Genomic DNA, 27,518 nt, shown 5'->3' with positions numbered 1-27,518 from the left:
ATAGTGACATCACTGCGGGCGGCCATGTTTCTGACGATAAAAAACCTTTCCAGTTCTATCAGGCGACGTTGCCAAAATGGCGTCTATAATGAGATCCTAATTTTCCTGGGGCACTCCTTGGGGTAATGACAGGTTAAGTCCAGTGTCTTCCTGGTTACATGTTGTGTGTACATGGAGAAGCCAAAAGCTGGTGCAGGTAAGTGTCTGAGGAGAGTGCTCACTGTATAATACTGTGCACTATATCTGTTATATACTGTTGCTCAGGGCATGGTGACCATTGTTTTTGTACATTGTAGCTATGTGGAAGATGAAACGGCGTCCAATAGAAGTGAATGAGGACCAGGGCTTAGTCATGTGACCGTCGCTTCTTTTGCAGCGTAAGGCTGTATTCACATGGTGCAGATAAAACTGCGTTGGAAAAAACTGTGTGCGATTTTAGTGCAATTTCCTAATTTTACTTGTCAAGAACATTTATTTAACATGTTTCAAGTGCAGCGTGTGAATGCGGCCTTATTACATCATGTGATTAAGCCCCGTGACTACCAATGGCATTGACCAGCCCTATCCTAAGAGAATCGGGACGTCGCTCATGGGCAATCTTAACCATATTCTATATTTTCCAGATCCTGCTGACCCTGAGGACGTTCTGTATTAATACGCAAGGGATGGAGGATGTGAAGCGGTTATACATCAGGTTGTGCCAGGAGAAGGCGGCCGAACCCCAGGATGTGGTGCTGAAGGAGCTGCAGAAGATGAAGGAGTCTTCTGGGAAAGGGAAGCTGGATTTATCCGCCCAGAACCTTTCCAAAGAGTCCTGTCAAGTTCTGGGTCTTCTCCTGCAGAATGACGTCTCCTTCTCCCATGTAATCCTAAGTGACTGCATGCTCAGTGAAGATGGTACGTTTCCCGTGCTGCGCCATACTGACACTTACTGTCTGATACTTCCTCATACTGACACTTACTGTCTGATACTGTCCCATACTGACACTTACTGCCCCATACTGACACTTACTGCCCTATACTTACTGCCCCATACTGACACTTACTGCCCTATACTTACTGCCCCATACTGACACTTACTGCCCTATACTTACTGCCCCATACTGACACTTACTGCCCTATACTTACTGCCCCATACTGACACTTACTGACACTTACTGCCCCATACTGACACTTACTGCCCCATACTGACGCTTACTGCCCCATACTGACGCTTACTGCCCCATACTGACACTTACTGCCCCATACTGACACTTACTGCCCCATACTGACACTTACTGCCCCATACTGACACTTACTGCCCCATACTGACACTTACTGCCCCATACTGACACTTACTGTCTGATACTGCCCCATACTGACACTTACTGCCCTATACTTACACATACTGCCCTATACTGACACTTACTGTCTGATACTGCCCCATACTGACGCTTACTGCCCCATACTGACGCTTACTGCCCGATACTGACGCTTACTGCCCCATACTGACACTACTGCCCCATACTGACGCTTACTGCCCGATACTGACACTTACTGCCCCATACGGACACTTACTGACACTACTGTCCCATACTGACACTTACTGCCCCATACTGACACTTACTGCCCTATACTTACTGCCCCATACTGACACTTACTGACACTACTGCCCCATACTGACACTTACTGCCCCATACTGACACTTACTGACACTACTGCCCCATACTGACACTTACTGCCCCATACTGACACTTACTGCCCCATACTGACACTTACTGCCCTATACTGACACTTACTGCCCTATACTGACACTTACTGCCCTATACTGACACTTACTGCCCCATACTGACACTTACTGCCCCATACTGACACTTACTGCCTCATACTGACACTTACTGCCCCATACTGACACTTACTGCCCTATACTGACACTTACTGCCCTATACTGACACTTACTGCCCCATACTGACACTTACTGCCCCATACTGACACTTACTGCCCCATACTGACACTTACTGCCCTATACTTACACATACTGCCCCATACTGACACTTACTGTCTGATACTGCCCCATACTGGCGCTTACTGCCCGATACTGACACTTACTGCCCTATACTGACACTTACTGCCTTATACTGACACTTACTGCCCTATACTGACACTTACTGCCCTATACTGACACTTACTGCCCTATACTGACACTTACTGCCCTATACTGACACTTACTGCCCTATACTGACACTTACTGCCCTATACTGACACTTACTGCCCTATACTGACACTTACTGCCCTATACTGACACATACTGCCCTATACTTACACTTACTGCTCCATACTGACACTTACTGCCCTATACTGACACATACTGCCCTATACTGACACTTACTGCCCCATACTGACACTTACTGCCCCATACTGACACTTACTGCCCCATACTGACACTTACTGCCCCATACTGACACTTACTGCCCCATACTGACACTTACTGCCCCATACTGACACTTACTGCCCCATACTGACACTTACTGCCCCATACTGACACTTACTGCCCCATACTGACACTTACTGCCCCATCCTGACACTTACTGCCCCATCCTGACACTTACTGCCCCATACTGACACTTACTGCCCTATACTGACACTTACTGTCTGATACTGCCCCATACTGACACTTACTGCCCGATACTGACACTTACTGCCCCATACTGACACTTACTGCCCTATACTGACACTTACTGCCCTATACTGACACTTACTGCCCCATACTGACACTTACTGCCCCATACTGACACATACTGCCCCATACTGACACTTACTGCCCCATACTGACACATACTGCCCCATACTGACACATACTGCCCTATACTGACACATACTGCCCTATACTTACACTTACTGCTCCATACTGACACTTACTTCCCCATACTGACACTTACTGCCCTATACTGACACTTACTGCCCCATACTGACACATACTGCCCCATACTGACACCCACTGCCCTATACTGACACTTACTGCCCTATACTGACACATACTGCCCCATACTGACACTTACTGCCCCATACTGACACCCACTGCCCTATACTGACACTTACTGCCCCATACTGACACATACTGCCCCATACTGACACTTTCTGTCTGATACTTCCCCATACTGACACTTACTGCCCTATACTGACACTTACTGCCCTATACTGACACTTACTGCCCTATACTGACACTTACTGCCCCATACTGACACTTACTGCCCCATACTGACACTTACTGCCCCATACTGACACTTACTGCCCCATACTGACACTTACTGCCCCATACTGACACTTACTGCCCTATACTGACACTTACTGCCCCATACTGACACTTACTGCCCTATACTGACACTTACTGCCCCATACTGACACTTACTGCCCCATACTGACACTTACTGCCCTATACTTACACATACTGCCCTATACTGACACTTACTGTCTGATACTGCCCCATACTGACGCTTACTGCCCCATACTGACGCTTACTGCCCGATACTGACACTTACTGCCCGATACTGACACTTACTGCCCTATACTGACACTTACTGCCCTATACTGACACTTACTGCCCTATACTGACACTTACTGCCCTATACTGACACATACTGCCCTATACTGACACATACTGCCCTATACTTACACTTACTGCTCCATACTGACACTTACTTCCCCATACTGACACTTACTTCCCCATACTGACACTTACTTCCCCATACTGACACTTACTGCCCCATACTGACACATACTGCCCTATACTTACACTTTCTGTCTGATACTTCCCCATACTAACACTTACTGCCCTATACTTACACTTACTGCCCTATACTTACTGCCCCATACTGACACTTACTGACACTACTGTCCCATACTGACACTTACTGCCCCATACTGACACTTACTGACACTACTGCCCCATACTGACACTTACTGCCCCATACTGACACTTACTGCCCTATACTGACACTTACTGCCCTATACTGACACTTACTGTCTGATACTGCCCCATACTGACACTTACTGCCCTATACTTACACATACTGCCCTATACTGACACTTACTGTCTGATACTGCCCCATACTGACACTTACTGCCCCATACTGACACTTACTGCCCCATACTGACACTTACTGCCCCATACTGACACTTACTGCCCTATACTGACACTTACTGCCCTATACTGACACTTACTGCCCTATACTAACACTTACTGCCCCATACTGACACATACTGCCCCATACTGACACCCACTGCCCTATACTGACACATACTGCCCTATACTGACACATACTGCCCTATACTTACACTTACTGCTCCATACTGACACTTACTTCCCCATACTGACACTTACTGCCCTATACTAACACTTACTGCCCCATACTGACACATACTGCCCCATACTGACACCCACTGCCCTATACTGACACTTACGGCCCCATACTGACACATACTGCCCTATACTTACACTTTCTGTCGGATACTTCCCCATACTAACACTTACTGCCCTATACTTACACTTACTGCCCTATACTTACACTTACTGCCCTATACTTACACTTACTGCCCCATACTGACACTTACTGCCCCATACTGACACTTACTGCCCTATACTGACACTTACTGTCCTATACTGACACTTACTGCCCTATACTGACACTTACTGCCCCATACTGACACATACTGCCCTATACTGACACTTACTGCCCCATACTGACACTTACTGTCCTATACTGACACTTACTGCCCTATGCTGACACTTTCTGTCTGATACTTCCCCATACTAACACTTACTGCCCTATACTTACACTTACTGCCCTATACTTACACTTACTGCCCTATACTTACACTTACTGCCCCATACTGACACTTACTGCCCCATACTGACACTTACTGCCCTATACTGACACTTACTGTCCTATACTGACACTTACTGCCCTATACTGACACTTACTGCCCCATACTGACACATACTGCCCTATACTGACACTTACTGCCCCATACTGACACTTACTGCCCCATACTGACACTTACTGCCCCCTACTGACACTTACTGCCCCATACTGACACTTACTGCCCCATACTGACACTTACTGTCTGATACTTCCCCATACTGACACTTACTGCCCTATACTGACACTTACTGCCCCATACTGACACTTACTGCCCCATACTGACACTTTCTGTCTGATACTTCCCCATACTGACACTTACTGCCCTATACTGACACTTACTGTCCTATACTGACACTTACTGCCCTATACTGACACTTACTGCCCCATACTGACACATACTGCCCTATACTGACACTTACTGCCCCATACTGACACTTACTGCCCTATACTGACACTTACTGCCCCATACTGACACTTACTGCCCCATACTGACACTTACTGCCCCATACTGACACTTACTGCCCTATACTGACACTTACTGCCCCATACTGACACTTACTGTCTGATACTTCCCCATACTGACACTTACTGCCCTATACTGACACTTACTGCCCTATACTGACACTTACTGCCCCATACTGACACTTACTGCCCCATACTGACACTTACTGCCCCATACTGACACTTACTGCCCCATACTGACACTTACTGCCCTATACTGACACTTACTGCCCCATACTGACACTTACTGCCCCATACTGACACTTACTGCCCTATACTGACACTTACTGCCCCATACTGACACTTACTGCCCTATACTGACACTTACTGCCCCATACTGACACTTACTGCCCTATACTGACACTTACTGCCCCATACTGACACTTACTGCCCTATACTGACACTTACTGCCCTATACTGACACTTACTAACTTAACCTGACATTTACTGTCCCTATACGGAGGCTGGTCTTACACGACCGTATTGAATGTACGGTCCGCAAGTTGCTGTTCAGTAACATAGAGTCCGCAGATGTCCGTGTCCTGCCGCACTCGCCTATAGAGTTCTATGGGCGAGTCCGTGCAGTGCCGCAATTCACGGCCATTACGGACATGTCCTATAAATTGCAGACCACGGTTGCGGCCCGACCACACCACGGATAAAATATCCGGTGGTGTAAGAGGCCGCATTGAATATAATATGTCCGCAAATGGTCCGCAATTGAAAATCCTCAATTGCAGACCATTTGCGGACTTACATTACGGCCGTGTAAGACCAGCCTTACACGACCGTATTGGTTTATTACCATATTATTACCGTATTGGTCCGCAAGTTGCTGATCAGCAACATAGACACCGCAGACGCCTGTGTCCTGCCGCACTCGCCCATAGAGTTCTTTGCGGACCCGCTCTATTCAGTGTGGACCTCGATTACGGCCCGGCACACCACAGATAAAATATCCAGTGGTGTAAGAGGCCGCACTGAGTATAATCTGTCCGCAATTGAAAACCCTCAACACATGGGCCCCATAGACTATAATGGGCTCCATGTGGTTTCCATTCAGTTTCCACACAAAACATGCAGAGAGAAAAGTTCTGCTTGTAGGACTAACCTCACTTACTGACTGTTATTACCCCATACAGACACTTACTGACTGTTATTACCCCATACAGACACTTACTGACTGTTACTGCCCCATACTGACACTTCGTGCCCCATGCTTACTCTTACTGACACTGCCCCCTACTGACTGTTATTACCCCATACAGACACTTACTGACTGTTACTGCCCCATACTGACACTTAGTGCCCCATGCTTACTCTTACTGACACTGCCCCCTACTGACTGTTATTACACCACACAGACACTTACTGACTGTTATTACCCCATACTGACACTTACTGACTGTTACTGCCCCATACTGACACTTAGTGCCCCATACTTACTCTTACTGACACTGCCCCCTACTGACTGTTATTACCCCATACAGACACTTACTGACTGTTATTACCCCATACAGACACTTACTGACTGTTACTGCCCCATACTGACACTTAGTGCCCCATGCTTACTCTTACTGACACTGCCCCCTACTGACTGTTATTACCCCATACAGACACTTACTGACTGTTACTGCCTCATACTGACACTTAGTGCCCCATGCTTACTCTTACTGACACTGCCCCCTACTGACTGTTATTACCCCATACAGACACTTACTGACTGTTACTGCCCCATACTGACACTTAGTGCCCCATGCTTACTCTTACTGACACTGCCCCCTACTGACTGTTATTACCCCATACAGACACTTACTGACTGTTACTGCCCCATACTGACACTTAGTGCCCCATGCTTACTCTTACTGACACTGCCCCCTACTGACTGTTATTACCCCATACTGACACTTACTGACTGTTACTGCCTCATACTGACACTTAGTGCCCCATGTTTACTGTTACTGACACTGCCCCCTACTGACTGTTATTACCCCATTGCATATATCCCAGTGTCTTTCATAGGGATAATCCTTATGTGTCTTTACAGGTCTGAAGCATATTCTCCAAGGTCTCCGCGATAACGCTGTAATAAAGTCCCTGGACCTGAAGGTCAGTGTGAGATGAATAGACTTTCCTCTGGTCCTTGGTGAACTCCTGAAGTAAGATGGTCTATGTTATTCTAGGGGAATAATCTGCGTGGAGAAGGTGCGGAGGCATTGGGAAAGCTCCTGAGACACAACACTTCTATAACCAGGTATGTTCTGCATCAGTCTCCCATTATATATAGTACATACCTGTATATACAGTACCACCTCCTGGATCCTGAGAATGAAGGGGCCTCAATGTGGTCCTACTCTCTGCACAACACTGCAGGCTACATCATTCTGTATACAGACAGGAGCTACTGCACGTATATATAACCTATGTGATTTATGGCAGTCTGACCTTGGAGTGGAACAACCTCGGCATGTGGGAAGACGGATTCTCTCTTTTGTGCGATGGTCTTAGCTGTAACCAAACTCTTCAAAGACTGGACCTCCGCAACAACCAGATCAGCCACAAAGGGGCGGAGGAATTGTCCGCAGCGCTGAAACAGAACCTCACTTTACGAGAATTAGGTATGGAGTTCAGTAAGCTTTAGAGTAGCCGGTGATCCGCAGATGTGAGCAGAGACACTGACTGAGCGTGCCCGGCCACCAGTCCTCAGCCCATTTGGTGGACGTACACATTGCTATACACTCCAAACACTAGGTGGTGCTGTACTTTGCAATTAAATATAATGTCTTCTCACTGGATTATGTTTAACCCCAATGTTCATGTCCGGCAGGTATCAGGCTTTAAACATGGTTCCCGGTCAGACCCGACTATAGCTGTCGGGTCTCCGCTGTTTTACACAGCAGAGACCCATCAGAAATGTCCACTATTCAAAGAGCGCAGGGTTTGGTTCCACCAAGTGAACAAGGATTGTTGCCTCCCCTAAAACAAGATCCAGGGATTTGGGGTGGCAATCTGTTGCCAAAGCAGCTAGTAATATAAGTCAATGTATTTTACAATATACAGCAATGCATTAGTATGGTAGTGGAGTGTATGGGTGATCATGGGGTAAAAAGAAAAAAAAAATGAAAATTTCAAGTAAATAAAAAACGGTGCGTTCTCGTGTCTGTATACAGTAAAGTGCAGACAATACTACGGACGTCACTGATATTTTGCTATCACTTTGCACAGACCTGCGATGGAATAACATTGGCCTTCTGGGAGGCCGAGCCCTTCATGACTGTGTACAGAGCAACAGAGCCATAAAGAAGATGGAGCTGTCAGGAAACAACATCCCCGGCGACATCTTAAAGGCCATTGGTAAGAAAAGAGCGCCATATGGCTGATACAGCAGTCTGTGCCCCTATATATCATCCTACACCAGTGACCAGAGGCGTAACGCGAAGCTCTTGAGCCCCAAGAGCGTGTCATGGGACCCCATTCCAAGGTGCTGCCCTTGCCTCCACATTGGCATCCTTCAGTGAGCTCGGGCCGCAAATTGGATAGGTATAGGACTCGTCATGAGTTTTGCCCCAGGCTCACGACTCCATACAAAGCCGGTGATACCAAACAGGTGCGTATAGGGCCATTATAATAGAAGGGTTCAGTCTGCTAGCTTATGATTCCCATCTTAAGGAAAACTCCTGGAAAAGCCTTTAGGCTCCATGCACATGAACATTTTCAACATCCAGGTTGATGGGACCGCCTAGTGTCATATTTGTCCCCAGGGTCTCATGGCTTGTCATCTGATACTGTATGTTGAGTATTATCTTATACAGTTCATAGTCTGCGCCTACAGGGCGGGGGGAGATCCCACAGGTGACGCCCATGGCAGAAAAATATTACAAGTAGATTTATAAGATTTACATGAAAACGTATAGATACTTACCAACACTGCCAGGACTGTCCCAAATTTTTTTTTAACAATATTGGCACATTCGGCCTGAAAAAGGATGAGGTTTACTGGGTCACCATCCAAAAGGGGCAAGATTTGCAAAAAAAAAACCCTGCCCAAAATGTTTTTTCCTGACTCTATGGACACTGTGTTATCTCATTATAGGTGAGCTTGATCCCATCATGTAAATGTGAATTAATCTCTACTATCCGCTTATATGCACGCTTTACTATGATTCCAGACGGGAAGGCGTTGTGTATCAGATGTCAGGGTCTCGTAGGACCGCACCGCACATAGACGTGTTAATTGGCGTCAGAGGGTCACGTGTTCAGTATTGACGTACAGCTAAATAGCTATAAAGGGCCGCACAACATCCCAGCGGGTGGCGTTATACAGCGTCCAGGCCCACCACTGCTTAGGTTACTGTCTGCATCCCTGGCAGTCTGTGGCATTGAAAGAGTTCGTGTCGATGTTCCTGGCAGTCTATGGCAGTGAAGAGGTTAATGTCAAAAAGCCACGATGATCTAATGCAGGGAAGGCGTTGGTGTAGGGCAGTAAAGGGGTCACTGTATACCTAGTGGTCTCGGCCAGTAAGGGGGTCAATGCCAGCATCTCTGATGGTCTTGGGCAGTATTCCCGTTCTCTAGGACAGTAAAGGGGTTAAAAGGTTTTCGTCATTAATGGCAACCATCCATAGGATGTGGGATAGATGTCTGATTACAGAGACCCCCCCAGTTATCATGAGAACAAGGGCCTGAAAATGCCCCAGGTATAGGTAGAGGTGGTGCCCATGCTTGACTGTCACGCCTTGCACTAATATAGGACTAATAGTAGTCCCATAGGATCTAATGGATCCCTGGCTGAGCCTATACACCAGCACGCCTCCATTATTCTGATCACTGGGGTCCCAAAAGGCGAAACCTCAGACAGTTACTCCCTATACTATGTAAATTGTGAGAAAATCCGCGTCCCTGGTGGTCCTGGGCAGTAAAGGGGATACTATAAGGATCCCTGGTGATCTAGGGTAGTCAAATGGTTACTGTAATTTTAAGATCCATGGTGGAAGCCTAAAAGGGGTTATCCAGCCACAGCAAGTCCACAGGATTTGGGGTAACTTTCTGATCAGCGGATGACCCACTGGTAGGACCTGCACAGATCTTAAACGGATTCTACCACTAAACCAACATTTTTTCTAATTACCGCTTCGGAATAGCCTTAAGAAAGGCTATTCGTCTCTTACCTTTAGACGTGGTCTCCGCGGCGCCGTTCCTTAGAAATACGGGTTTTAACCGGTATGCAGATGAGTTCTCCGCAGCAATGAGGGCAGGCCCCAGCGCTGAAACGGCCAGAGAGCTCTCTCCAGTGACGCCTCCATCTTCAGCTGCAACTCCGCCTCTTCTGTCTTCCGTCTCGGTCCAACCTCCGACGCCTGCGCAGTACGCTCCTATATTGAACTACAAAAGCAAGAGTGGCCGCTCTTGCTCTTGTAGTTCAATACAGGAGCGTACTGCGGCTGGCGGCCATTTTTGGGAGGCCGCTCTTGCTCTTGTAGTTCAATACAGGAGCGTACTGCGGCTGGCGGCCATTTTTGGGAGGCCGCTCTTGCTCTTGTAGTTCAATACAGAAGCGTACTGCGGCTGGCGGCCATTTTTGGGAGGCCGCTCTTGCTCTTGTAGTTCAATACAGGAGCGTACTGCGGCTGGCGGCCATTTTTGGGAGGCCGCTCTTGCTCTTGTAGTTCAATACAGGAGCGTACTGCGGCTGGCAGCCATTTTTGGGAGGCCGCTCTTGCTCTTGTAGTTCAATACAGAAGCGTACTGCGGCTGGCGGCCATTTTTGGGAGGCCGCTCTTGCTCTTGTAGTTCAATACAGGAGCGTACTGCGGCTGGCGGCCATTTTTGGGAGGCTGCTCTTGCTCTTGTAGTTCAATACTGGAGTATACTGCGCAGGCGTCGGAGGTTGGACCGAGACAGAAGAGGCGGGGTTGCAGCTGAAGATGGAGGCGTCGCTGGAGTGAGGTCTCGAGCAGCAGTGGGCATGCCCCCATTGCCGTTTGAGCGCTGGGGCCCGCCCTCATTGCTGCGGAGAACTCATTTGCATACCGGTTAAAACCGGTATTTCTAAGGAACGGCGCCGCGGAGAAAACGTCTAAAGGTAAGAGACGAGTAGCCTTTCTTAAGGCTATTCCGACGTGGTTATTAGAAGAAATGTTGGTTTAGTGGTAGAATCCCTTTAAAAAATGGGTAATTTTGCACCCAATTTGTGACCAGGGTGCCTGACCCGCGCACAGCTCCACTCATGCTGACCCGGCTATCTCCGGCAGTGCCCATTCACATGAATTGTTCGGCACGCCCTGTACGGACAGGCTCGCTCTAGTGATCATCCAAACTCACAAGATCAGTGAGGGCCTTCCTGCATCAAGTTACTCCCTACTGGAAATCCCCTTTAACAAGGCATTGTACGTGTATTACAGAACAAGCCATAGATTATAACCTGGAGAGACAAACGGTGAAGAAGGAGACCATGAACCAGAGGCAGATCCTGACCAAGGAGGTCCAGAATCTGAAGCAGGAGAAGAACAAGCAGGTGGGTTTGGGGCAGGGGCCTTGTCTTGGGGTCCCTTCCCAATTCTTGCTAACGCTTTGGTTCCTCCTGTAGTTCCTGGACCTGATGGGAACCATTGACAAGCAGAGGGAGGAGATGAGCCGCACCACCAGGTTGGTCTGACCACACAATGGCCTCACCTAGGGAATCAGATTTTCATGCTGTTTTTCTAATTTTTGTGCTTCTCCTCCCATTGATACCAGGTCTACAACTCTGCAAGTCAGCAAACTGCAGGAGGCGCTAGAGGACCGGAAATCAGTTGTCAATTCACTAACCGCCAAGTAAGGACACATCATCAGGTTAAAGTGAAGCTCCGGCCCTTGGCTGACATCACTTCTTCTCCCCAGCACATGCATGCTCGGCTGGACAAACCTGCACATGTTGATCCTGTATGGAGAACGTGTGATCGGAATGACCCACCGGACAAAGTTGCCATGTCATGTATAGTGATTGAACACTAGGGGGTGCCGCCATTCTAATACCGATGGTCCATATCTATATACCCCCCCTGTGTTGTCTATCCAGTCCTGTTAAAGTTCTCCCTGCCCTGCAGGTTACACATGAATGACGCAGCCCTGGCTTTATCGCAGCAGAAAGTGCAAGACCTTGGAATCATCCTGACCCAAACCAAGCGGGAGAGCTCCAGCATGAGAGAGCTACACGCCAAGGATCTGAGGAAGGAGAAGGAGGTAAGGAGAGGGGAGGCGTACGACAGGCAGAATTGGAATCAGAAATAGCCTGTGTATTGCTATAGCCCTGCAGAACGTTTCGGTGAAGGCTACACGGCAACTTAGGTTACACAATATCAAGGTCACGTTGCAACACCACAGGTAATGACTGTGTCATTGTATGTGATGTGACCGCAACGCAGCACTAACAAAAAATCCAGACCTGCTGGAGCTTTGGCTGCAGATTGCAAATTGCAAGTGACTCTTCCAGCGTGGTGTTCGTGTAATCTGCTCGTGACCTCAACTCGCAGCATATCGCAATGGTTCTTACTAAGCATATGATGTAGGTCTGTGATGGCGAACCTATGGCACGGATGCCAGAGGTGGCACTCAGAGCTCTCTCTTTGGGCACCCATCTGTGGAGCAAATTGTACTGTGTGGGAACCACTGTGCAGCAGATTATACTGTGTGGGGACCACTGTGCAGAAGATTATACTGTGTGGGGGCCACTGTGCAGTTGATTGTACTGTGTGGGAACCACTGTGCAGCAGATTATACTGTGTGGGGACCACTGTGCAGCAGATTATACTGTGTGTGGAGCACTGTGCAGCAGATTATACTGTGTGGGGACCACTGTGCAGCAGATTGTACTGTGTGGGGGCCACTGTGCAGCAGATTATACTGTGTGGGGACCACTGTGCAGCAGATTATACTGTGTGGGGACCACTGTGCAGCAGATTATACTGTGTGGGGACCACTGTGCAGCAGATTATACTGTGTGGGGACCACTGTGCAGCAGATTATACTGTGTGGGGACCACTGTGCAGCAGATTATACTGTGTGGGGACACTGTGCAGCAGATTATACTGTGTGGGGACCACTGTGCAGCAGATTATACTGTGTCGGAGTCACTGTGCAGCAGATTATACTGTGTGGGGACCACTGTGCAGCAGATTATACTGTGTGGGGGCCACTGTGCAGCAGATTATACTGTGTGGGGGCCACTGTGCAGCAGATTATACTGTGTGGGAGTCACTGTGCAGCAGATTATACTGTGTGGGGACCACTGTGCAGCAGATTATACTGTGTGGGGGGCCACTGTGCAGCAGATTATACTGTGTGGAGGCCACTGTGCAGCAGATTGTACTGTGTGGGGGCCACTGTGCAGCAGATTATACTGTGTGGGGGCCACTGTGCAGCAGATTATACTGTGTGGGGGGTCACTGTGCAGCAGATTATACTGTGTGGGGGCCACTGTGGAGCAGATTATACTGTGTGGGGGCCACTGTGCAGCAGATTATACTGTGTGGGGGCCACTGTGGAGCAGATTATACTGTGTGGGGGCCACTGTGCAGCAGATTATACTGTGTGGGGTTCACAGTGCATCAGAAAGTTCTATAAAGTCCCAACCATACGATCATATTTTACAAGTCTGTAATTGTGCGCAATGGTGGATCATATATCCTATAAGGATCATATATTAGTAGCAGGACAGGTTGTTCCTTTAATATCATGCCATCCATGTATGCTGTCATTTATTTTTAGGAATCTGCTATGCGGGAAGCAAAACTCAGACAGGAGCTGGCGGCCGCCAATGAGAAGGTCCTGCTGTATCGCAATAAGGTATCACCAGGTCTGCACCTATTAAGTCCTCAGGGGCTCAGAGATAATGCACAGGGACATTTCAGACCCTAAATCCGATAGGGGCAACAGGGTGGCTCAGTGGTTAGCACTGCAGCCTTGCAGCGCTGGAGTCCTGGGTTCGAATCTCGTCAGGAACAACATCTGCAAGGAGTTTGTATGTTCTCCCCGTGTTTGCATGGATTTCCTCCCATTCTACAAAGACATACTGATAGGAAAAAAAAAAGTACATTGTGGGCTGACAGTCTACATAAAAAAGGACCTTATATCCGATCCTCCCTCTACGTAAGACAAGGGATCCTGCTGAGCTCCAATCTCCTAAGCATTAGTCTTTACTGTGATATGTTCTTGACTAAGTTCTCCACCCAAGACTATAAATGCAGTAGTATATGGAGAGTGAAGTCAGTCTCCTTCCCCCTCTGACAGCTCTAAATCTAGTGAAGAGAACATCATAGTACTTGCTTTCTATCATGTCAGTCCTCTAAGCTCTGCTGTATGTTGCAGCGGCTTTGGCTCGTCCCCAACAGGGAAGAAATTTCTTTGTGATGTCCGGTGAATAGAGGATAACTATGTAGAGAAAAGGAGTGAGAGTGATTGTGCATGTCCACCAGCGCTCTGCTCATCAGGTGGACGTGCATATTCCTATACACGTTGACCAGCAGGTGGTGCTATACTATATAAGTAAATATAAAACAATCAATGACAAAACAAACACCGCACCCAGATAGAAAATGATGGATCGCAGCAAAACACTATCCTGCGGTTCTGCCTTGAGAAAATATGAAAATAATTATGGGTGTGGTCTGATTAGAAACTGGCTCTTTTTGGGTAGTGTACTTCTTGATGAGAGACTATTGACTACTAGATATGCCTCAGCAACACACGCAAAGACATTTTGGCCAGTTAACAGACGTTGAGCCGGGATCATTGGATTGGAAGAAGCAGGATGGTCATTTTGATGAATTGCCGCCATCTTGGCCCTTCTGCCCTAGCTGTTGGGAGGTGTTGGGGCAGAGGTTATGTGAGGGCACAAACATGGTGAACATTTTCTAATGGGACAACCCTTGAAGATCTTCTATATTGTTGTGCTTATAACTTGCACTTCCTATTTTTATTAATTTTTTTTCTTTATACCCAATAGGTGGATGAGCTGGAGCGGAGGTGTAAGACGCAGCAGGATCAGATGTTTGATCTGAAGCAGGAGCTGACAAACACCACTGCGGAGCTGAAGCTGCGGGCCGTACAGGCAGAAGGTGAGGACGCGGCGGTCTCCCGGCTCCGACTGGATGAGCTGCGGAGAGTCATCACTTACACGTATCCTCTGTTCACACAGAACGCTTAGAAGCAGAGAAGAGAAGATTTCGGCAGACACAGGATGAAGCCTGCGCCCTGCGTCAGAAAGAGGTAAGAAGATGCCCCGACAATTACTATAGTAATACTATAGTTGGCTCTTACCCCGCACAGATTTTTCAAGATAACAAAAACAAGGCAACTTTCTTTAAAGGGATCCTATCATTGGATTCCCTTTTTTTTTCTTACACCTAGGAATAGGCTTAAGAAAGGCTATTCTTCTTCTACCTTTAGATGTCTTCTCCGCGCCGCCGTTTGGTAGAAATCCCAGTTTTCATCTGTATGCAAATGAGTTCTCCTGCAGCACTGGGGGCGGTCCTCTGCACTCAAACAGCACTGGGGGCGTCCCAAATGCTGCGAGAGAACTCTCCAGTGCCACCTCCATCTTCTTCTGGAACGCTCTCTCCCTGCGTCTTCTTCCGTCCTGGCTTTCAATCTTCCAGGTCTCGGGCAGAGCTGACTGCACATGCCCGCAGCCACAAGCAAATGGCCGCTTACACAGCTTATTGAGTAAGCGGCTATCTTCTTGTGGCCGCGGGCATGCGCAGTTGGCTCTTCCTGAGGCTTAGAAGATTGAAACCCAGGACGGAAGAAGACGCAGGGAGAGGCCGTTCCAGAAGAAGATGGAGGCGGCGCTGGAGAGTTCTCTCGCAGCATTGGGGGTGCCCCCACTGCTGTTTGAGCGCAGAGGACCGCCCCCAGTGCTGCGAGAGTACTCATTTGCATACCGAAGAAAACCCGGATTTCTACCGAACGGCGGCGCAGAGAAGACATCTAAAGGTAGGAGAAGAATAGCCTTTCTTAAGGCTATTCCTACGTGTTAGTCAGAAAAAAGGGTATCCAATGATAGGATCCCTTTAAAAACAGTGCACACCTGTCCACAGGTTGTGTGTGGTATTGCAGCCCAGCCCCATTCCCTTCCAATGAAAAATGAAATGTAATACCAGACACAACCCATGGACAGGTGTGGCGCTATTTCTAGAAGAAAGCAGCAGGCTGTAATGGTACATCCTTACAGAGTTAAGCACCTGCATAACCTGGGAGCAGGGAGCCAGTTGTCAGGCTGGATTCACATCCGCGTTCAAGTCTCCGTAAGAGATTCCATCACGGATTCTGCTTAAAATTGGCAGGTCTATGAGTTCCGTGCCTTTTTGTGGGTAACTGGTTTTAGAGTAAGGGTGCATTCACACTGAGCATACGCTCAGCTCATTCTGAACATAAAACACGTTCAGAATGAGCGCGTACAAAAGCAGCTCCCATTCATTTCTATGGGAGCCAGCTTTCGTGCGCTTCCCATAGAAATGAATGGGAGGCTTTTTCCCCTATTGCTTTCAATGTGATACGTGCGTATCACATTGAAAGCAATAGGGAAAAAAGCATGTAGCGAAAAAACTGAAAAGGGGGAATGGCATTATATGGTTAATGACAGGCCTTAAAGGGAACCTGCCCAAAGTCCTTGGGTCTCTTTGTATCTTATTGTGCCGTCCTAGCAATGCTCAGCCCCATCCCACCGGCTCATTGTCCAGTCCAGGCCGCCGGCAGAGCAGTTCGGTGGGGAGCAAGGGCGGCGAATGTGCACTGAGATATAGAAGCCCTGAGGACTTTTGACAGAGTTGGGCGGAAGTGTACTGCGTGTGATTTCAGAAGCACTTCGGCAGATGGTCAGTGGTGGTGGGACAGGGGTCCTAAAATGACCTGATGGTTTCCCTTTAACCTCTTTTGTAATGGCAGGTGGAGCACATGATGCGGCACATGGAGGACAGCGAGAGGGCGGCGCAGGAAAGGATGCAACGTCTGGAAACTACAAAGCTGGCACTGGAGGAGGTGAGAGCCTGTACACGGGCACACATTGTGTATGGCACTGGCATCCAAGCCCCAGTACTGTCCTGTATGTACACACCCTACAGATCTTGCGTGATGCAATATTCAGTCAGCGCACAGTTCTGGGACTCCGTTCACATGGAACTATCCATGGACTGTGTTTTCTGCTTAAGATGAGGGGGCCCTCTTTGTTAAAATGACATTGAAAATCGGTGGTCTATTACAACTACTACTGGTTTATCCAAATGCAGCTGGAAAGATCCCTGATACAGAAAAGAAGAGAAATCTGAGTGCTTACGGCCTCTGACTAACATCCCGTAAGCAAACACAAGCAGCTAGTCAGAAGTAGATAGACTCTCCTTACACTCATTGTAAGAAGCTGCAGACTCCTCTCTGAACAGTGTACAAGCTGGGAACTTGTGTGTAACTAAGCAGAGGCTGTGAAGAGAGACCTGCCCCTCCCCGATCACTTCCTGTGTTCCCATCTTTAGATTGGTGGATTCAAAAGTTGGATTTGCCATAGTAACAGAGAGTGAACAGCAAATTGGAAAGGAGGGAGACACCTAGTGGCAGGAACTTTAGAGAGTTTTTTTTTCAGGCAGAAAACAGCAACATTTATATATAAAGTTCATTCTGGATCCTGATCTCAGGGGGGTTGTGAACCAAGTTGGGAAATTTCTTCTACACTGTAGTACTGCAAACAGCCTGTAATACTAGACGGTGGTATTTCAAAGTCCTGCAAAAGGACCTTTCATGATGCACAGAGGCAGAGTTTGTACAATAGTTATTATTATTATTATTATTATTTATTTATATAGCACCATTAATTCCATGGTGCTTTACATTTGATTCCAGGGCTGCTTTTAGGATGGAACATGGAGGTAGGACTGCTAAGTGTCAGGGGAGGTGAGGTAACAGAACTGAGTGTGCATGGGGGAAGAGTGAATGCAGCAGAGCTGAGTGTGTAGTGGGAAAAGTGGATGTAGCAAAGCCGAGTGTGCCGGGAAAAGTGCAGGTAGCAGATCTTAGTGTTTGGGGGGGACTTGAAGGCAGCAGAACTTAGTGTATGGAGGGAAGAAACAAGAAAGTAGCAAAATTGGGTGTATGGAGGGAACACATAGATGGCAGAGCTGTGTGTCAAGGAGGGAAAACATGTCGGCAGTAGTGTTGTGTGTTTGTGGTGGAAGAAACCTGGAGATAGCAGAGCAATGGGTGTACAGAACATGGAAACAGCAGAGCTCTGTGTGTAAGGAACGTGAAGGTAGCAGAGCTTTGTGTGTAAGGAACGTGAAGGTAGCAAAGCTCTGTGTGTAAGGAACGTGAAGGTAGCAGAGCTCTGTGTGTAAGGAACGTGAAGGTAGCAGAGCTGTGTGTAAGGAACGTGAAGGTAGCAGAGCTGTGTGTAAGGAACGTGAAGGTAGCAGAGCTGTGTGTAAGGAATGTGAAGGTAGCAGAGCTGTGTGTAAGGAACGTGAAGATAGCAGAGCTGTGTATAAGGAACGTGAAGGTAGCAGAGCTCTGTGTGTAAGGAACGTGAAGGTAGCACAGCTGTGTATAAGGAACGTGAAGGTAGCAGAGCTCTGTGTGTAAGGAATGTGAAGGTAGCAGAGCTGTGTGGGGGGAGAATGTGAAGGTAGCAAAGCTGTGTGGGGGGAGAATGTGAAGGAAGCAAAGCTGTGTGGGGGGAGAACGTGAAGGTAGCAGAGCTGTGTGTAAGGAACGTGAAAGTAGCAGAGCTCTGTGTAAGGAATGTGAAGGTAGCAGAGCTCTGTGTGTAAGGAATGTGAAGATAGCAGAACTCTGTGTGTAAGGAATGAGAAGGTAGCAGAGCTGTGTGGGGGGAGAATGTGAAGGTAGCAGAGCTGTGTGTGGGGTGAACGTGAAAGTAGCAGAGCTGTGTGTAAGGAATGTGAAGGTAGCAGAGCTGTGTGTAAGCAACGTGAAGGTAGCAGAGCTGTGTGGGGGGAGAATGTGAAGGTAGCAAAGCTGTGTGGGGGGAGAATGTGAAGGAAGCAAAGCTGTGTGGGGGGAGAACGTGAAGGTAGAAGAGCTGTGTGTGTAAGGAACGTGAAAGTAGCAGAGCTGTGTGTAAGGAACCTGAAAGTAGCAGAGCTCTGTGTAAGGAACGTGAAGATAGCAGAACTCTGTGTGTAAGGAATGAGAAGGTAGCAGAGCTGTGTGGGGGGAGAATGTGAAGGTAGCAGAGCTGTGTGTGGGGTGAACGTGAAAGTAGCAGAGCTGTGTGTAAGGAATGTGAAGGTAGCAGAGCTGTGTGTAAGCAACGTGAAGGTAGCAGAGCTGTGTGGGGGGAGAATGTGAAGGTAGCAAAGCTGTGTGGGGGGAGAATGTGAAGGAAGCAAAGCTGTGTGGGGGGAGAACGTGAAGGTAGCAGAGCTGTGTGGGGGGAGAATGTGAAGGTAGCAGAGCTGTGTGTGGGGTGAACGTGAAAGTAGCAGAGCTGTGTGTAAGGAATGTGAAGGTAGCAGAGCTGTGTGTAAGCAACGTGAAGGTAGCAGAGCTGTGTGGGGGGAGAATGTGAAGGTAGCAAAGCTGTGTGGGGGGAGAATGTGAAGGAAGCAAAGCTGTGTGGGGGGAGAACGTGAAGGTAGAAGAGCTGTGTGTGTAAGGAACGTGAAAGTAGCAGAGCTGTGTGTAAGGAACCTGAAAGTAGCAGAGCTCTGTGTAAGGAACGTGAAGATAGCAGAACTCTGTGTGTAAGGAATGAGAAGGTAGCAGAGCTGTGTGGGGGGAGAATGTGAAGGTAGCAGAGCTGTGTGTGGGGTGAACGTGAAAGTAGCAGAGCTGTGTGTAAGGAATGTGAAGGTAGCAGAGCTGTGTGTAAGCAATGTGAAGGTAGCAGAGCTGTGTGGGGGGAGAATGTGAAGGTAGCAAAGCTGTGTGGGGGGAGAATGTGAAGGAAGCAAAGCTGTGTGGGGGGAGAACGTGAAGGTAGAAGAGCTGTGTGTGTAAGGAACGTGAAAGTAGCAGAGCTGTGTGTAAGGAACCTGAAAGTAGCAGAGCTCTGTGTAAGGAACGTGAAGATAGCAGAACTCTGTGTGTAAGGAATGAGAAGGTAGCAGAGCTGTGTGGGGGGAGAATGTGAAGGTAGCAGAGCTGTGTGTGTAAGGAACGTGAAAGTAGAAGAGCTGTGTGTAAGGAACGTGAAGATAGCAGAGCTCTGTGTAAGGAACGTGAAAGTAGCAGAGCTCTGTGTAAGGAACGTGAAAGTAGCAGAGCTCTGTGTAAGGAACGTGAAGGTAGCAGAGCTGTGTGGGGGGAGAACATGGAGGTAGGAGAGGGGGTTTCTGAACGAAAGTCTCACGTAAAAGGGGCTCCCAGTTACAGAAAGTTTGGGAACCACTGCTTTATTAAATTAGAGTGTCAAAAGTTAGTGACCATCTAACCTCCCAGTCAATGTCACTTGGTTTTGGCACCGGGCACTGATTTACCTTCCAAAAATGTTTCCAAACAAGAACGTGTTTGCATAAGCCTTTCCCAGAATTCCTAGCAGAGCACGTACGGCCTGTATGACTCTGCAGACCGCTACATAGACTGCTGTCAATGATGTGACAGATTTGCAGCCCATTATATTTGACCGGGTACTCTCTGTAGGAAGCCCCCTACCATTAGACCCACTTAGTGGAGCACCGCTCGGGCCCAGCCACTCATTGCTGTCATCTATGATGTATTGATCCTTCTCTGCAGGAACTGAGCAGGCTGAAGATAACATTAGCCAATGAACGTGGCCAGGCAGAAGAGGAGATTCAGAAAGCCAGGAGTGCGGCCCAGCAGGAGGAGGTGAGGATTATCTGTATCTCTGCCGTCCAGTCCTAACCACGGGATCAGATTTTCGATATCTGCCTGAAGCTTCAGGGGAAAAGAAAGCGAGATAAGAAATCACAGGACAGATGAAGAGTTCACCTTACCATAGGAACAAATGTATTAGTGAAGCCATAGTGTTCCCATATAGAGCCATATACAGATAGAAGAGCCATCCACCAGGCCATCTTAAAGACTCGTATGCCCTGATCATTGATGGGTCCGATCGCTGGAAACCCCAATGATCAGGAGAATGGGGATCGCAAGTGCATATAACTGAAAAAGGACTTAAAGTGATCCTGTCATTGGATTCCCTTTTTTTCTCGATAACACATAGGAATAGCCTTAAGAAAGGCTATTCGTCTCCTACCTTTAGATGTCTTCTCCACACTGCCATTTGGTAGAGATCCCAGTTTTCTTCGGTATGCAAATTAGTTCTCTCACAGCTCTAGGGGCGGTCCCCAGCGCTCAAACAGCACTGGGGGCGTCCCCAATGCTGCAGGAGAACTCTGCAGCGACTCCTCCATCTTCTTCTGGAATGTCCTCTCCACGTGTCTTCTTCCGTCTTCGGTTTCATTCTTCTAGACCTCGGGCAGAGCCGACTGCACATGCCCGGGCCGCAAGAAAATGGCCACTTACACAGCTTACTGTATAAGCAGCCACAAGAAAATAGCCGCTTACACCAGCTTACAGTGTAAGCGCCCATTTTCTTGTGGCCTGGGCATGCGCAGTCGACTCTGCCGAAGATGGAGGCGTCACTGGAGAGTTCTCTCGCAGCATTGGGGACGCCCCCAGTGCTGGTTGAGCGCTCGGGACTGCCCCCAGTGCTGCGAGAGAACTCATTTGCATACCAAAGAAAATCTGGATTTCTACGGAACGGCGGCGCGGAGAAGACATCTAAAGGTAGGAGAAGAATAGCCTTTCTTAAGGCTATTCCTACATGTTATCGAGAAAAAAAAAAGGGTATCCGATGATAGGATCCCTTTAACATAGAAACAACACTGAAAAATGGTCGCACTTACCCAATACCAGACAAAACATGGCTCTGTGCAGGATCATCCTATTAATATTATAAATGTGAAAGTTTGTGAGTTTGGATGTTTGTGTGTTCGGATGTTTGTTAGTCAATCACGCAAAACCCGCTTGACCGATTTGGCTGAAATTTTCCACAAACATAGTTACTACACTGGATTGTGCAATAGGCTACTTTTCGTCACATTAGCGCACATACGTTTTTCCCAGGACCCCCACAAACCCCAAACTCACATCACCATCTCTGCAATCTCACACACTTTGGACCATAGCAAGCCCCAAAATTCATATTGCCCTCTACAGCCTCGCCCCTAACCCCACACAATCACATATACATATACTTTACCACTTTGCCCCTCACCGTACCGATACTCCAGGAGGCGCTCTTTAACGCTCCGGAGCAGCCATGTTTGCCAACCCTCACCGCTCTGACAATCCGCGACACCGCCCACCCATGTCAATACCCCTAGGCGGTCTAATAAATGCAAAAAAAAAAGTTTAAAAAAAGTAAAAAAAAAAAAATATATTAAAAACAAAAAAAAAAAAGGATTAAAAATTCAAATCACCCCCCTTTCCCTAGAACACATATAAAAGTAGTTAAAAACTGTGAAACACATACATGTTAGGTATCCCCGCGTCCAAAATCGCCCGCTCTACAAAGCTATACAAATATTTTTCCTGTTCGGTAAACGCCCTAGCGGGAAAAATGGTCAAAAGTGCCAAACCGCCGTTTTTTCACTGTTTTGATTCTGATAAAAATTTGAATAAAAAGTGATCAAAGCAATAACATTTGCTGAAAATGGTAGAACTACAAAGTACACCCGGTCCCGCAAAAAAAGACGCCATATACATCCCCGTACATGCACCTATAAAAAAAAGTTACGGCTGTCGGAATATGGCAACTTTTCAAAAAAACATTTTTTTAACAGTTTTGGATTTCTTTTTAAGGGGTCAAAATGTAACTAAAACCATATAAATTTGGTATCCCCGGAATCGTAACGAAACACAGAATACAGGGGACATGTCATTTTGGTTGCACAGTGAACACCGTAAAACCAAAGCCCGTAAGAAAGTCGCAGAAATGCATTTTTTCTTGAAATCCACCCCATTTTGAATTTTTTCCCTGCTTCCCAGTACATTATATAGAATAATTAATGGTGGCATCATGAAGAAAAATTTGTCCCGCAAAAATTAAGACCTCATATGGCTCTGGGAGCGGAGAAATAAAAAAATTATGGGGTTTAGAAGGAGGGGAGTCAAAAACGAAAATCAAAAAATGCCATCGGCGGGAAAGGGTTAACTTCAAATACCTCTGTCCCAAAGTCACTATGTAAAGTTTCTCACAACACCGTATATATAGCAGCTCAAATACAAATTAACTTCAACACAAAAGTCTCACGTATTCTCTGAATTACAGCAAAAACAAGATACAAACTTACATTTCATATCCCATACCTTATACACACTACGAAAACCTTACCCGCGCCTGTATATACCCACTTCTACAATCACCGCAGACGAAGTCGCGGGTACCAGCTAGTGTAGTATAAGATAGAAAGAAGGTGCTGATAGAGCAAGCGCCCACACACACCTACAATCCATGAGGGAGGTCAGCATTTGAAATGCACACAGATAAAACTTATACAAGGTGCTGGTCAGATGATAACGTGAGGTGCACAGCGCCAAAGAACAGCCTGTTAGTCACGCCTAGACTATTAGATCAAGCAGGCTGTCCAGCACCTCCATATTTGCACCTCACCAGTATCCGCATCATGCAAACATAACAGGGCCTGGCTGCACCTGCAACAAAGGCCAAATCACATGCATGGCCAATACTCCATTCACACTTATGAGGTTGCTGGTGCTCACCATCTGAGCAGTCCCGTAGATGTGTATGGAGAGGAGGCCACACATGCACACCCCTCTACTTACATGGAGCTTTCATGATGTTTATCCTCTCTCTATAGATGATCCCCATATAAAAGATATTGGATCTTGCACTTCCTTAATATAATCTTATTACTTGGCTTTAAGCTGTAATCTCAGTAGACCGTCTATCGCCATCTTTATCTGGTCAGCTCGGATTTGTTGTGGTAATACAGATGTCTTCCTGTCTCTGAGCAGCAGCAGCACGCCGCCATACTACAGGACAAGATCCGAACCCTAACCCAGTCCCGGGATCAGGCTCAGAGTCAGGTTTTGCAGCAGAAGCAACTAGTCGGGGAACAGCAAGCACAAAATAACCAACTGTGCCTGGAGATAGAGGGGTTAAAAAGGCGGATTGATGGTCTGCAGCAGGTAGGTACAGCTGGAAAGTATATCCAGAATCACAGAGAACTTAGTCTTGTGCGGGTCCTTGGAAATGCTACAGATGGTATCTGTGTGCCCTCTGTAGTGTTCCCGGACCCTCTCATTAGACGAGCCAGACCGACCCCCAATAGAATAGAAATAGGACTTGCTACATGTGTTGGGGCTCGATCCTACAGCACGTACTCACATCTGTAAAAACTACTGTGTCTGTATTGGGCAATAGAAATGAATGGGTCCATAATTGTGGATAGTATACGGCAACAAACTGCAGTCATGTGCATGGGGCCTTATACTATAGGCCAGCTGATGTGGATTTTCATACATGTATATTGGGATTTCAGTGCTGATTTTGAAGTCTCCCTCAGGGGCTGCAGAGAACAGCTGGTTGGTCGGGTGGATTTTCATACATGTACATTGGGATTTCAGTGCTGATTTTAAAGTCTCCCTCAGGGGCTGCAGAGAACAGCTGATCGGTCGGGTTCCCAGATGTCGCACCCCTGTTGATCTGATATTGATGGACAGATCCTAACAACATATCATGAATATCATTTACCCAGAAAACCCCTTTAATGATGAATTAAAGCTCTTGTATAGTAAATAGGAAGCGACGGGTACATGAGAAATGTGGACGGGAAGGATTGAAGCTTTACATGTGATGATGTGTGATATATCTGCAGGACTTATCAAAGAAGGACCAAGACAAGGTGTCTGAAGTGACAAAGGTGCGAGTCGAGCTACAAGAGCAGATGGGACACCTGCAAGCTCAGCTGATCGCACAGGAAGGGCTAAAGGAGAAGATTTCTGCATTGGAAAGACAGCAGAAAGGTAGTTCTCAGCTGTATATGGCGTACTAAACAGTAACCGGGTGTGTGGGCAGCGTGGTGGCTCTGTGGTTAGCAAGGTAGCCTTGCAGCGCTGGAGACCTGGGTTTGAATCCTGCCAAGTATGTATGTTCTCCTCATATTTGCATGGGTTTCAGAGTCACACCTACAGATACACCCACTCACTGTATACTATATCCGTATATACGGTTATCTGTTCACCTTACTCACCGCACACACATGTTTGACCTTCCACTACACAGGAGTGATTCTCCCTTTTACGCTCGGGCATCATCCAGACAAACCTGCCACCACTTATGGTACGACAAGGCACCAGCATGCCCACCCAAGAACGCAACAGTAACACGGCTAGTGATATTCATTCATTGGGAGAGCCAAAGGACGATCTTATTAAATATTAGATTTAATATATGTAAAAGAGGTTCAGTGCTTTACAATAAAAAGGTGCAATAAAGACAAATACATACAATGTAGAATAGCAAGGAACAGATAATGATGTAGATCTCGTAACACTGATACATTTCATAGCTTTGTAATGACTGAGACCGCTGCCGAGAAAATTAAGTTTTATCCATTATGCAAATTAAGCATATAGAGGAAAGAGAGCGTTCCCTTTAGGTGCCTTAAAGGGGCGGTGCCATTAACAGGTTGTTAATATGAGAGGAAGGTGAAAACAATAAAAAAAAAAAAAAAAAAAAAAGCGTACCTGTCCCATCATCTCCCAGTGCGATTCCAGTCCTGCTGCTCCCCTGTTTGCTTTAATGGAAGTCTCTGTCACACTGTAACGTTGCGCGTCCCTTTCCTCAGGCCTCTGATTGGCCTCAGCAGTCACGTGACCACCAAGCAGCAGGACTGGACTGTGCTGGGAGACACCAGAGGATGGGTTGGGTTTTTTTCACCTTCCCTGGGCTCAGCGTTTAGCGCAGACAACCCCTTTAAGGACACTTTTCTTCTATCCACTGAGATAAGTGTCCAATCACCGGGTGGACCGAAAGTCCACCTAAGGCCTCCTTGTGAATGTAGCAGCAGTGTGTTTGTGTAAACCATTGCACCATTCACTTCTATGGGGCTGCCGACGCTTCTGGAGATTACAGAAGTGATGGAGCAGCGGTCATGTGGGTGCACTGTACTCCATTTACAAGGAGCTTTTAGGGGGACCTGATCACTGTGGGATGCCAGTTATCAGATACTTACGGCTGTTCTGTGGATAGGGGGGCAGCACAGTGGCTCAGCGGTTAGCACTGCAGTCTTGCAGTGCTGGAGTCCTGGGTTCAAATCCTGCCAAGGGCAACAACTGCAAGGAGTTTGTATGTTCTCCGTGGGTTTCCTCCGGGTACTCCGGTTTCCTCCCACACACCAAAGACATACTGATAGGGAATGTAGATTGTGAGCCCTATATGGGACAGTGACCGATAATATCTGTAAAGTGCTGCGGAATATGATGGCGCTATATAAGTAAGCAAAATAACTAATAATAGGGGGTGATAAGCGTTCTTAACAGTGCAACCCCTTTATTTTTTTTTCCACTGTGTCATTTACATCAATGTCAAACATGTATGTGACCATTTTTGTCCGTCACCATAGTGCAGGCCAACACCCACCGCGAGATGCTGCTGGATAAAGAAAGTGAGATCTCTTCCCTTTTGGAGAAGCTGAGACTGAAGGATGCCGAGATTCTGCGGATGCGAGAAGAGGAAGCACAGAGGGCCAGCCTGCTGCAGAGCGCCATCCTAAACTATATCAGTACCCCGCTGGGCTCCCCTGGTGGAAGGAAATAAGTCAGCCATTGCTCTGGGTGCTCCATAAGCCAGATTAGTCAGTAAGTGCCTTCCGATATCAGACCGGACCCACCTACCCAATACTGTGTGCACAGCCCCAATCATGAGATTTATTATTAATTTATTTTTTACTTAACACATTTTCTACGTTTTGTAATTGATTTTAAATAAAGATTTTTTTTTTACGTATTTTACATTTCTGTGACCATTTATTCCTTTCATTCACATTTAGCCACGTTCTTGACATGTCCGGTCCCCCCGCGCTAACGCAGTTTCTCCCATCAAGTCACATGACTTTAACAATCCTCTGCATTTCCCATCGT

General features: G+C 47.3%; 1 protein-coding gene and 1 long non-coding RNA gene across 2 annotated transcripts; both read left to right on the top strand.

The window, feature by feature from the left end:
• Positions 1-133: 133 nt before the first annotated feature.
• Positions 134-27,224, top strand: LRRC45 (leucine rich repeat containing 45). Its single transcript, XM_075279394.1, has 18 exons — positions 134-196; positions 624-897; positions 7,450-7,511; positions 7,586-7,656; positions 7,842-8,020; positions 8,628-8,756; positions 11,804-11,916; positions 11,989-12,047; positions 12,138-12,215; positions 12,488-12,623; positions 14,148-14,225; positions 15,385-15,496; positions 15,577-15,647; positions 17,325-17,417; positions 21,120-21,212; positions 24,390-24,563; positions 25,253-25,400; positions 27,002-27,224. Exons 2-18 carry the CDS (start codon positions 666-668, stop codon positions 27,193-27,195), a joined length of 2,022 nt encoding a protein of 673 aa, XP_075135495.1. The 5' UTR covers positions 134-196; positions 624-665; the 3' UTR covers positions 27,196-27,224.
• Positions 19,603-20,193, top strand: LOC142209275 (uncharacterized). The gene is made up of 3 exons (XR_012716938.1): positions 19,603-19,637; positions 19,823-19,857; positions 20,167-20,193. It is a non-coding gene; the product is annotated as an uncharacterized LOC142209275 (long non-coding RNA).
• Positions 27,225-27,518: the final 294 nt, after the last annotated feature.

Source organism: Leptodactylus fuscus, chromosome 6 (genome assembly GCF_031893055.1).
Source record: "Leptodactylus fuscus isolate aLepFus1 chromosome 6, aLepFus1.hap2, whole genome shotgun sequence".
NCBI lineage: Eukaryota > Metazoa > Chordata > Amphibia > Anura > Leptodactylidae > Leptodactylus > Leptodactylus fuscus.
Note: the sequence above shows the minus strand (reverse complement) of the source record. Positions and strands in the feature narration are given on the sequence as shown.

Excerpts from the sequence above, each read along its gene's own strand:
- LRRC45 (XM_075279394.1), top strand. The coding sequence starts at position 666 with ATGGAGGATGTGAAGCGGTTATACATCAGGTTGTGCCAGGAGAAGGCG. Across the intron at positions 7,512-7,585 it reads TAAAGTCCCTGGACCTGAAG|GGGAATAATCTGCGTGGAGA; the intron begins GTCAGTGTGAGA and ends ATGTTATTCTAG. Across the intron at positions 7,657-7,841 it reads CACAACACTTCTATAACCAG|TCTGACCTTGGAGTGGAACA; the intron begins GTATGTTCTGCA and ends GATTTATGGCAG.